The sequence below is a fragment of the Setaria italica genome, chromosome III (genome assembly GCF_000263155.2).
Source record: "Setaria italica strain Yugu1 chromosome III, Setaria_italica_v2.0, whole genome shotgun sequence".
NCBI lineage: Eukaryota > Viridiplantae > Streptophyta > Magnoliopsida > Poales > Poaceae > Setaria > Setaria italica.
In genome coordinates this window covers 1,491,138-1,503,427 of record NC_028452.1, presented here as the reverse complement: position 1 = coordinate 1,503,427, position 12,290 = coordinate 1,491,138, and the positions used below count along the sequence as shown (strand labels likewise).

The window sequence follows — 12,290 nt, the reverse complement described above, 5'->3', positions numbered from 1 at the left end:
GCAACATACAATTTTGGAATAAACCTGGAGACCAAGCCAAGAAGATTAAATTATGTTGATCTTTCCGATCCTTACAAAGAAACAAAAAAATGAAACTAACTTGTTTGCGTTGAATAAGAATGCCATGCGGACAGCTGATATCTTTTTTCATGTTAGGCAACTCAAAGAAGGTATCATTGTTGGAAAACAAGTATGCCATGAGGATATATATCATATACCTATATGCAACACGGACATAAGAAATACGGCAAAATATTCTTTTTGGTAATCACTAGAGAGGCAGTTAGCTTTTCTTGTAATTAAGAGCAATAAGTGTATTCCGTGGTTTTCTTCTGTCTTAAATGATGAATTGTTTTTATACTTAAGGAGTCATGTGTGTAACGTACAGCTGGTAATCACCATTTTATTTTAGTTATACTTATAAATGCCACCACAGAAAACTGCATATTCAATGTAGAGGGCTTTCACAAAGATCCATTTCTTTATTTATATATATGCACAAGGGTGCATGTCATACGAATTAATAAACATTCCTAACATTTTCTATGGCTCCTGGTTTTCACCCATTATATAATATGGTTGCCAACAATATTTTTCTGCTGATATATCCTAATGAAAAAAATGTTCACAAAAAAGTCCGAAATTATGATAAAAAGTACTAGTGTATTTATAAAGATACACCCATTCATAATAACTTAAAAATAATGTCCAACTAGTTGTCTAAAAGTAGTAAATTACTTGACCAAAAAAAAGTCAGATAATACTGCTGACTGTTTTTTCGAGTTTAGAAATGATCACCACTATACATGATAAATTGTGCAACCTTAATTACTTTTTATTTTTATTTGATTCCAAAGCACCTTTGAGCTACAGACAACAATTACCTATTGTGTGAGAGCCTAGCTATACAGTAACCTGAAATCATATATGAACTCTATGTGGCCAGTGGACTACTGGTAAACTATTTCGAGAAACAGATATAAATCGTTAGAACTGAAGGCAATTTAAATTAGTTGAAGACAAATTCATTTCCATAGGCGCAGTTCGTTGTTGAATTCTGCAGAACGCACGTTACAGTTGTCGCCAGCTAGCTAGACGGACAAACTGGTTCCATCAGTTGGAGATCGTCGACATCAAAAATTAATTTCCGTTGCCTTCTTGTGATCTAATAAGAGCCTTTCCCATCCCATGCACATGCATGTTCCAAATAAGGTCCAGAAATCTCAGAAGAGCGAATAAATATCTGAAAACTTCTGAAGATTCTACACTGACAAAGAAAAAGCATACATGTAATCTGTTCAAAGAAAAAGAAGCATGCTTGTAATCTGTAAAGACGTGATTTCAAGTATAAGTCTGACTTTTCTTTTCCTCCATGTGACTGCCTATAGATATGCATGGTGCATGTTTAGCGATACACAGATTAAGATGCCACTCTTGCCCTGGTTGCAGATATTACTAGCGGTTCTCGATCAATTTGTCGTTGAATTTGTGTTCCTACAGGGAAGATCACAATGTTTGGCGTCAGGTGGTGTGATGGGGAAAATTTTCTTTATCACCAAATCTAGCACAAGTTAACTAAAAAAAGCTCCCAATGCTAATTAATAAACCTTAAAATTATCATGAGATAGATGTTAGTTAGTACCAGGTTCTCAAAATTTTTGCCGTCGTCCTCGAATTAGTGTTCTTGCATATCCTTGCATGAAGATGAACGCTTTGCGTGCTACTAGGAAATTCTAACCACCATCACGTGTATATGCACCATCTGCTTAAGTACTCCTTAGCTCGTCAGAACCTGTCCTTCACCTTTTAGCAGTCTTTAATTTCTGTTGTGTGGTTTTTAATGGTTTGATCTGATACTCTTCGCTTGCTATTCGGATCCTGTATGGATTATGGAACGCACGAAAGTTGTTCTATTAATTTCCTACATAAATGAATTTGCACTGTTTGTATAAACCTCTGACAGATTCGTTCTCATAAGATTTTTTTTCTGCATTTCCAAGCGTGGATTTAATTTTAATGTAAACCTGCTCTGAATTTATTACCTTTATTTGAATTCGTACTTGCTATGAGTATTGGAGCATTACGACAGTATACATAAAAGTTACAAAAAGGGAGAAAATGTCAGCTGTTAATAACCGATCGAGACGAGAGGTCGCACCAGCTGGGAGATCGATCGCTTAACCCACGAAAAATCAAACCAAACAAAACGCAAAATCATTACATGCTGTGCTCTCTCGCGCGCGCGCTTTTCAAGCGACGGCCGGGAGCGTGAGCGTGCCGACGAAGGGGAAGTTGAGCTGCGGCAGCGTCACCAGCTGCCGCCGGCCGGCCGGGCCGGCCGCCGCGCCGGCGACTATCTCCATCAGCGCCTTCCTGATGGGCCGCAGCAGCGCCGCCACTAGGCGCCACCGCACCAGCCGTGACACGGACAGCCGGCAGCTCCTGCGCCGGCCAAGCCACACCGTGCCGCCGCTGTGCTGCCGCCGGCGCAGCAGCTTCTGCCGCCGCGCCCTCCGCTCCCTCCACCCGCCGCACCACCGCACCACCGAGGCCAGCCTAGCCATGATCTCCCTGCCTCTCGGAGCTAGTCTCGGTCCTGCGCTAGCTGGACACTGATACTCTCTGATGAGCGATATGATGACAGCGCTTAATCAGCTTAGCTGTGCCACTCCAGTGAAGAGAGTGAGCTTATATAGCGAGTGAGAGATGGGGTAGCATTTTGCAAGGCAATTAGCTAATTAGTAGGTGAGGTATTAGTAAGTTATTGTGGGTAGCCTGCTGTGATGATGATGGCGTGATGATTGCCATCACTGAAAGCACTGATCTAGCTCGCTAGCCCCTTGTTGCATCTCATGACACTCTCAACATATAACACTAATCATTTGCATGGCAGGCTATAAGTGTGCCCCACAAGAAAAGGATGTGACTTTTTTTTTCAATTCCATTAGAAAATTAAAGGATGTGATTATATCATCACACGCCACCTGCATTCCATTCATACAGTGATAAGAACAAAAATTATAGTACTAAGTGGTAGTACAAGTATAGATACATTGTGATATTCTACAACATGGCCAACTCGGGGGTGTGGCTGAAGCATGCCAAAGACCTTAATTATCTTGTGGAACGTGGCCTAGCTAGCTAGCTGATGCTTTAATTTGTGCTCGACAAATGGGCTCGGCTCATGCTAGAGCCGCGTGAAGTGTTGCTGGTTCTTGGTGAGGTGAAGGGATGCCTGCACATTTTTGGGACCATCTTGGAAGGGATTATATTAAGAGTCAACAACAATAAGGTGACCAAAGTAGAAGGATTTCTCCTTTGTTTACAATGCCTAGCTGGTCCTTTCAGGTTCGTACGATTAGTGTCACCATTGTGGTTTATTATGCTAATTTAATTTGTAACTAGCAAGCTATGGACGACCATGGTGGTGTAATGGATCGAGGGCCTGGCTAGCAGCTCAAGTTGGATAATTTACAGGTAATGCAATGATTGGGTCCATATATCTATGTATGTATGTATGTATGTATGTATCTTTTAATTTTGGTACTAAGTCTCATCAGCCTGATGATGTGTCAGGAAAGCAAAGCCTATGTGGTTGCTTGTATTAAATTGAGGAAGCAGCTAGGAGAGAGGATTGGATTCTTGTTTAATCTGTGTGAGGTTGAAGATGCATGGGTGGCGAGAGATGGATAGGCTACTTAACTAGGAGCGTACGCACAATATGACGATGGCTGCCGATTTGTAGTCTTCGAAACGGGTGGGAGGGGTTGGATCAGCTCATCAGAACATGCTCATCTCCTGAGGGACAGATCGGTCAAGTTTAAGCAAAAACCCTGCCGGGGTTCGCGTACTTGCCGAGCTCAAAAGCCGGGACACAAGGCAAATTAAGCAATCTCTAGCTAGGACAATGTTTACTCAAATTACCTAGGAATTTCAGTAAAATCTGCCCTGCTGCCGTGGTCCGTGCCCTACTGATTGTACAGCAGACGGCTGAATTGCGAAGGCAGAGGAGTAACTAGCTGATTACTATACTACTCACTACTTAACCAGGTGGTGCTGACGTCATGAATTTTACCAATAGCCTAATCCTAGGGTTTGACATTCGTCGGAATGGGATCGGATAAACATCTCATGTCCGGCATAAGTCCACTTGTAAAGTGGCATCGCCGCCCCAACTTGAGCTACTTGATTAAAATACCCCCAAGATAACACCGCAAGTAGCTTTATTAGGCAGTTACATCAACGAGCTAGGCTAGTCTCTCCTCCTGCGTTGTCCTACTCCTAGGCGCCTAGTGCCTTCGGATTATTCCTGATTAGACAGACTACGTTGACGCAACGAGCAATCGGTATCCATCTGTGAATTTCCAGCATTTTTCAATCGAAAATGCGAAATTTTCTTCCCAAGGGACAAATTGTTCGTGGCCACCACTGTGGGCCCGCGACGTGGATGGGCCTCCTTCCAAAAATACAAACCGTTGCCATTTGGCTCCTGGCGCCCCGGATCGCTCGGGGGAAGCGTGCGGCATTTGGCCCTTCCGTGCTTGTCACGTTGTAGAGCGTGACGGAATAAGAAAGACATGGAAACGCAGCTGGGTCCACTGATAAGGGTTTCTTTTTCTGTGGGACAATAACCAATAGAATGTAATATGTGAGAGGAGAAATCTGATGATGTCGGAAAGCCACGAAGGTTTGCTATTCATTGTGTTCTACTCCACGGCACGGGCACGAGAAGATTAGAGAGAAATGACCAAGGTAAACCTCAAGTCAACGGCCATTTAGGCCTCGTTCATTTCATCAGGATTGGATTCCAACTAGGATTACTTCCAGGTCCGGTTTGAGTGATTCCACCCGTGTCACTCAATCCGGTCAGGATTCATTCCAGGGGTGAGGAGGTATGGTTTCAATCCGGGCCATCTAATGTAGAAGGATTCCAATCCAGGCCGGTTTTCGTTCCAGGCCAGACTAAAACGAACAACACTTTCAATGCAAGTCTGGTTTCAAACTGGGTCACTTCAAACCATCCGGAATGGACCTCATTCCGGGCCAATCCGGTGAAAACGAACGAGGCCTTAGGCGGCTCAGCTAGTGATCCGAGCTGTTTCCCTCTACACGACGAAGCAAATCACATTGAGCTACGTGTTTACCGTTTGTTTTTTTTGAATAAGCTACGTGTTTACCTTATGACCTGACTCTTGCCACATGGTAGTAGTGAGCAAACGATGGAAGGAAACAAGTTCGTGCACCATGATGTGCCAGTAAATTTTCATAATCGAAGTCCAAAACTTTTTATTTGTCGCTGACATGCCGAACAACACGCCAAATCGATGAGTACAAACGATAGTCCGAAAAATGGCAGAAAATGCAACTCGTGGCCCATCGACTGTCACGCACACGTATTTTCTAGTGGTTTGGCAAATGATATACTTGGACTCCAAACACTAAACCACAAGATTCCGCTTTGTTGCCTTGTATGTATTCTGCATTTTTTTTGCATAAAAAACCCAATAAATTCAGCTGTCCAAGGTGATCTTGTGCATTCGTTCTCCACGACTACGACTCTCAGAGCAAGTATGGTCTATATCATGCTAAGCGTACACCCGTAAATAAAAGAAAGAAAAAAGAATAATCGAACAATAATGCAGACAGGTAGGCACAGGTTGGCCATCAGAGCACTAGGTTCCAGGAGAGTTCCAGCAGAGCGTAGGAGCATAAAGGTGTGATTCCATATAAAGTCATAAAATCGTGTCCTTTTTTCATGGAAAAAAAGGGTCCACAATCACACAACGGCTAATGCTGTACCGTGCCCGTGCTAGCAACACCCCCCACGAAAAATTAGCTCCGATGTCTGAACCTCCACGGTTATGACTTTTCAAGTCAGAACATGTGATTTCCATGTACGCACCATGTTAAGTCAGTTTATGTTTTGGAAGAGAAGGCTACCCCACAGATTACCAGGCTTTTATGCATGCTTGCCTTTTTAAACTCTAAGAACCAAGGGCCCTTTATCGAGAAAAGAATTAACAAATATGGCACAACAAACCATTTACAACTTGGATATCTTAAAAAGTAGGTGAATCTCTTTCCAGGATTACCTATATGACTATATCAAATCAGCTGCATAAAGTTACACATGATGTCGGTTATAAGCAAACAGACCACCACCAAAAAAATGTTAAACAGCTGCAGAGGGGTTGGTATGATCACATCTCGATGTCTTCTAGGTCAGGCAGGGGAAAACGAAGTATAGCTGCTATCCCTGTCAACTGCGCTAACTCTGTTCAAACAAACGACAAATGGAATTTAAACACAACACTGCAGCAAGCAATAAAAGTAAATAAACTTTACCTATTGCATTGAAAATGAGATTAAAAAGAGGTCATATTTACTATTACTGTTTAAAGCAAATCCAACATTATATAGCTTAGTGCATAAATTTTCATCGATCATAATGGAAATGAGCAACCAGATCAAAATCATAAGATAAGTGCATAGAACTCACGATCGCCGGAGACATGCATTGAAGAAAATATGTGCACTGTACCACCATATTTCTTGACTCCTTCAACCAACTTCACATACTTTTGCCTCGTAGCTATATCGGCGTTCCTGTAAGCGAACAAAAGGTTCAGTCATTATTTCTCAACAGTCACCACCAGAAATTCTATTATATGGACTAAGTAGTACCACTGAGAAGCATGATAGAACTGTGAATACTAATACACAGGTAGAATATCAGAATTAGAAGTTTGACAACTCATATGGACATAGGTTTGCAAGGCATAAACTTCTGTTTCAACTTTCAACTAGACGTGCATAGGAACGATATTCATAGTATTGCACGACAGATATATCCTCCAGAAATATCAAGCTACCAAAGCTCGCAAAGCACTCATGTGGAATATGGGGCATCACTTGCTATGGCCAGAATAAGAGTAAGAAAATGTTAGTGTTGACAGAATCAGATGTTAAGTGCTTGTGTGGAAAAAGACCTATTTGAAAACACAGTTAATATCATTAAACAAGTAGTGACAAGCTGTCGCCTGATATGATTCACATCACAGTAAAAGAAAAGGTAGACTGGAATGACTAGATTCCTTTCCCAAGTGTGTACTCATCATAGTTAGGTCTAATGAATATTTGAGAAAGCCCAGATAGTTCATTAATCTATTGTTTCCTCATCTATAGACTCTAGCAAGTTAGGACAGTAAGCTTATATAGAAATTTAGTCTAATACAATGTGTTGCATGGTTCAGTTTCACCGTGACTGAAAAATCTCTGTTTCTTATCATTGTAATTTTCCTTATATCTGATTACAGAACATATTATCAGTTTTGATGAATGCAACTTACCGAAACAAAGTATCAGTTATTAAAAGAGTCTGAATAGCAAGACGGTCTTGTGCAATCTCAACATGCTTTGGTCCATAACAAGCACGAGCTGAATCCTGCAGATAATCAGCAAACATATATGCTTCAATTAAGTTCATAAGCAGCTAAGCATATGAAATTATTATTTAATTTTCTTTTAAAAAAAGGTACCACTGAAAAAATACAAAGGGTCTAACTCTAATCCGTGGCACCAGAATAGAGAAGATCCATGTAACTATTGCAAGCTTCAAAAGGTACTATTAAAAAAATTGGTTTCACTTGAAGACACTTACATTAGTAAGCATATTGAAGAAATCCTGCAAAGCTCGGACCTGCAAATTAGATAGAAAGACATACGAATATGAAACAGCTAAGAAAATCTGATATTATCTGTTTAGACTGGGTCTAATACGCTTTAATAATCAAAGAAATTGTTTAAGAAAGCTCATACTTAAGTTAGCATACTTTGTGACATGTTTGATTCTGAGTCAGACTTACCTCTTGTGCTGCTTTTGTATCTTTTATCAGTGCCATGATGCCTGGGGTATCCAAAACTTCCTTCAAACTATGCCTAGCAAACAAATGGACATGTAAAGGGCAATGAGATGCTCAAACAAATAAATAACATGATCATTAAAAATCATTTGGCAAATACAGAATTAGCTAAGATTGTTATGGTTCCAGAAGGATTATTGCAGCTTATCACATGTGACGAACCACTTCTACAAAATAATAGTTACACATATCTGAGATCACAGAAAATAAGTTACCAACAGTTCATAATGCTAAACTGCTAGTGCTAGTGACATGCCATTCCGAAGATTAGATAGCAGTCCTAAATGTGTACAAATTACAGTGTTAAGAATCAACACATTATCCCCACAGACAAAACTATATACAAAACGATGGAAAAACTCACTTGTAACCTGATGTGGCATGTGCCAGAACAAGGCGTTGTTTGTTCTCAATTATTACCCTTAAATCTCGTCGTGCAGCTTCAAGAAACATATAATCACGGAATTGATCCTGTTAAGATAAAAAGGGAAAAGGGAAATAAAAATCACATAAATTGACCTTTTTTGCCTTAACATAGGAGCATTTTATTTTGTGCAAGTAACGCTAGAGACAAAATGACAGATGGACTCATTTGGTACCGTATATACTTACTGAAGAGTGAGCATGTATCTAATAGCACAGCTGAAACTTATGCCCGTATAGAGGAACTATTATAGCAGATAAGTGAGGATTACCCTTTGTAAAACCTGGGCTTGCAATTACAACACACTGGACTACTTCAAAATCAATGTGTTTCAGCAAAGCCTACAACCAAGCAATGAAATCCATTAGTCAAATGTGTCTGTGCATGTTCAAATTTGCTTGTGAACATCGTGTGCATAACTTACTTGCAAAACATGCTCAAAGAACTTCTTGAGGGCCTATACAAGAACAGCAGAAAGTGGAAATGAGTGAAAACCAAACACACCCACCCACCCACCCACACACACACACACACACACAATTTTGTCCTGTAGTTAATAGAACCAATTATCATACCGACTCATAGCCAGCAATTGCAGGGCCGTGCTTCCGAGGAATTGATGTTTCAATACGTGCCCTGGTCGCTGTTATGCTGTTTAGAAGAGAATGATAGATGTCAGGACAAGACAGGACGACATATATATGGCAACATGTGTTCTTCAATTGAAACTAGAAAATACTATTTCGATTGTGTAACCACTTAAGGGGAGGTAAGATAGAGATGAAAATACACTCAACATCTATCTTTTTTTATATCATGTTCAAGGTATTACTATTCCTCTGAAAGAGCCAACATTGAATAAATGGTCACTTGCAGAACAGGGAATTTCATATAACATGGGTGCAGCAAGCAAGGTCTCTACAAAGTGATATACAAACACTCTTAGCATGAGTGAGCCAGAGTCTAGAGGAGCTAATTGTTAAGAATAGACATATATAGTTAACAACAATGTCACCTTACAAGCTAGAGCAATTCAATCAACACTAGAGAAATCAATATTTGCAATAATTCTACTCACCTTTTGCCAATGAGGAATAAGTGGGCAAGTCCTTCTTGCATTAGAATAACTGCTAGATCAGCACTTGCAGAAGGATCTACAATAGGTTGGGTAGACTCAATTAAAACACTATGTTTTACATGAAGGAGCAACAATAGAAATCAAGGAGATTTGGAAAAGCTTGTTTTCAAAAATGAAATGAAAAAGTGGTTTATTTCATGGTGAAATTAGCAGGATGGTCGCCGCTGAATCAGACCAGGTATCATGCATGCACCAGGTTAACACATTTATTTTAAAAATGGATGATGAGATGGACATTTGATTGAGCAGATAATCCATGTTTACAAACGACAGGACAAAATCACATACCACATGCTTGCTGGATGGTTTCAAGGGCTAACCAATCCCAAATTTCCTACACAAGATGTACATACTTCATTTAAGATACAGTAGCAACAAAACAGAATGAAATGCATCATCACAACCGTGCACCATAATAACATAGTGGAGAAGATGCTACTCTGACTTCAACAGATGAAAACAGAAAAACCATAACATCTTGGTTTATTTCCTAACTACAAAACTATAGATGATAAAGACTGCAAAGAACATAGGTTCATGGGCAGCAACCATCAAGCTCAGAAACCTGAGTCAATTAGCACATCCAGCATAGCAAATATCGGATAACTACATAGAGGCCATGTCAAGTGCACTTAATAAATGTTGATATAGCTTTTATCTGCTTAGAATGTACAAGCGACATGGCAGCTGATGGAGGTGCTTAGTTTCTCCTATTACATCAACAGGTTGGTCTTGTCACAATAGCTACAGAAGAGGGGTTAAGGTTATGAAGAATAAAAAATATATATAGCACCATGTCTGGTGACTCTTAAGAATAAAGAAGCCATTTCAGCTTAGGCTTAACCAGTCTAACAGGACCTGAATTGATATTGTAGAGTGCAAAGAAACAGGTAATCATTATTAACAGAAAAGTGAGGCCAATGCAGATATACTGTACAGTCAAAAGGCACATATCTTGAGATAAACTTGCTTGACATTTAAACCATACCTTTCGTAGAACAAAAGGTCTCTTCAGCTCGAGCTCTAAAGTATGGAACTGGCCAATCTTCATTAATGAAGAAAGAGGTCAGCTTAACTGGGTATAATACACGGTAGAATTATTAAATAAATATCACTAACCTTCACATGATCATTCTCAGTGATATTTTTTCCACGCACACGTAAGACAGATCCCTCTTTGTCATAGTCTACAGACTTCATTCCAAAACAGAGGACACACTCAATTGCCAATCCAGATATATGGGTAAGGTTTGATAGCATAAGGAAAGAACATGAAACAAAACGAAGAGGAGCAAAGTAACTAAAATCAACGTCAGGGATAAAAACAACAGAGATATTTAACCGCATCCTGAAAAGTACTTATATTTGAAAAAAAATATCAGTTTAGATAGCAAATTGTTAGGCTTTTACATAAGTATCTCCTGTAGTAACAGTTTCAATCATGCCCATTCTGTTACTTTCTTTCCAGATGCCACAAGTGATGTGGATAAAGTTGGCACTCGAGTCTTGATAAACAATGATGATGGCTCTCAATTCACATGTTGAATGCTAATAGACAGAAACACCGGACAGATACAGTTAGATAGACGATATATCACCTCTACTACGATTTCCAACTTAAGCTTCACACGCTCAGCATCACGCCCTCCAGATGCCATCTCTCTCAACACTTTCCTGTAAACCAGCAAAAGAACAGCAATTGCTTATAAGGAAATCCACAATTTCCATAACATGAAGGCTGTAAAAGAGTTTTAAATGTGCACACATACACCGATGCATGAGGGGCAGTGGATGGAGACTTCAACTACTATTCCGAGTTGTAGTTAGATCAAAGGCTTCAAAGCAATTTGGCATATCATATGTTTTTCGCACTAATACTGTTTGTGATCATCCATATAATTATTAATGTGTAATAATCAGTATGGAGCTGCAGCAGAGCATTTTGAATGAAAGGATAATTGGTGAACTTAAAGCAAAACACATCCCAAATCCAAGTCAATAGCTGAAAATTATCCGTCTCTCATGTTTGTTGCCATATAACAAATAAACTAACCAGGCCTACTACAGCTATCTCCCCTAATTTTACATCCAGTTTCAATCATAGGCCGAGAGCCATAGGAGTGTAAAATTAACAAACCCAGAAGCTTTAGAGAACATAGCAGCTTTCTTAAATGCAAAACATAATTGCTTAAGTTGCGGTAGTTTACTGCATCCACCAGAGGACTTACTACGAGTATAAGAGCTGAAGCAAGCTGCAAGCTAAAGCAAGCTATAAGAGTACCAGAGGACTCACTCACCGAACAGTGACCGCTTGGAGATTGTCCCCGATAGCAATGAGGTTGTACGCGTGCCACAGGTCGTCCTCCTCCTCCGGCACCAACTGCGAACCACAATTCCTAGCCGATCAAAAACCAACCCCACGGAATCCCAACGATTGCGTCAGCCCTAGCCCCAATACAAGGCAAACCCAACAAGCAACTGGACTGCTCGGATAGGGATCACCCAGCGACAGAGAGAGAGAGGCGGAAGGAAAGGGGGACCTTGACGGATCCGGGGCCGTTGCGGACAAGGTCGCGGTGGACGAGCTTCATCGCCCCGGCCGCAGGATCGAGGTCTAGCGCGCGGCTTTGCGTCGACGGCGGCGTGCGAGGCGGGGGAGGCGCGGCGGAAGGCGAGTCGGCGAGGGATGGGAAAGTATCGACTTCGAGTACGAGAACGGGGCACCCGTGATTTGATCGGACGGAGCAGAACACGTATGGTACTACAAAGCGGTTTCTGCGAAATGTAATCATGGCTGGGCTTGCCT

General features: G+C 40.8%; 1 protein-coding gene across 1 annotated transcript; it reads right to left on the bottom strand.

The window, feature by feature from the left end:
• Positions 1–6,001: 6,001 nt before the first annotated feature.
• LOC101766735 (protein PELOTA 1) lies at positions 6,002–12,229 on the bottom strand. Its single transcript, XM_012844307.2, has 16 exons — positions 12,025–12,229; positions 11,782–11,864; positions 11,083–11,158; positions 10,604–10,678; positions 10,473–10,529; positions 9,773–9,818; positions 9,425–9,500; positions 8,922–8,997; positions 8,771–8,803; positions 8,618–8,687; positions 8,287–8,392; positions 7,866–7,938; positions 7,661–7,699; positions 7,350–7,444; positions 6,500–6,606; positions 6,002–6,274 (listed from the first exon to the last, which is right to left on the bottom strand). Exons 1-16 carry the CDS (start codon positions 12,073–12,075, stop codon positions 6,201–6,203), a joined length of 1,137 nt encoding a protein of 378 aa, XP_012699761.1. The 5' UTR covers positions 12,076–12,229; the 3' UTR covers positions 6,002–6,200.
• Positions 12,230–12,290: the final 61 nt, after the last annotated feature.

Coding starts and splice junctions, on each gene's coding strand:
- LOC101766735 (XM_012844307.2), bottom strand. CDS start 12,075: ATGAAGCTCGTCCACCGCGACCTTGTCCGCAACGGCCCCGGATCCGTC. Junction 9,501..9,772: donor AACCATCCAGCAAGCATGTG/GTATGTGATTTT, acceptor AACCTATTGTAG/ATCCTTCTGCAAGTGCTGAT. Junction 7,445..7,660: donor TCTTCAATATGCTTACTAAT/GTAAGTGTCTTC, acceptor GATTATCTGCAG/GATTCAGCTCGTGCTTGTTA.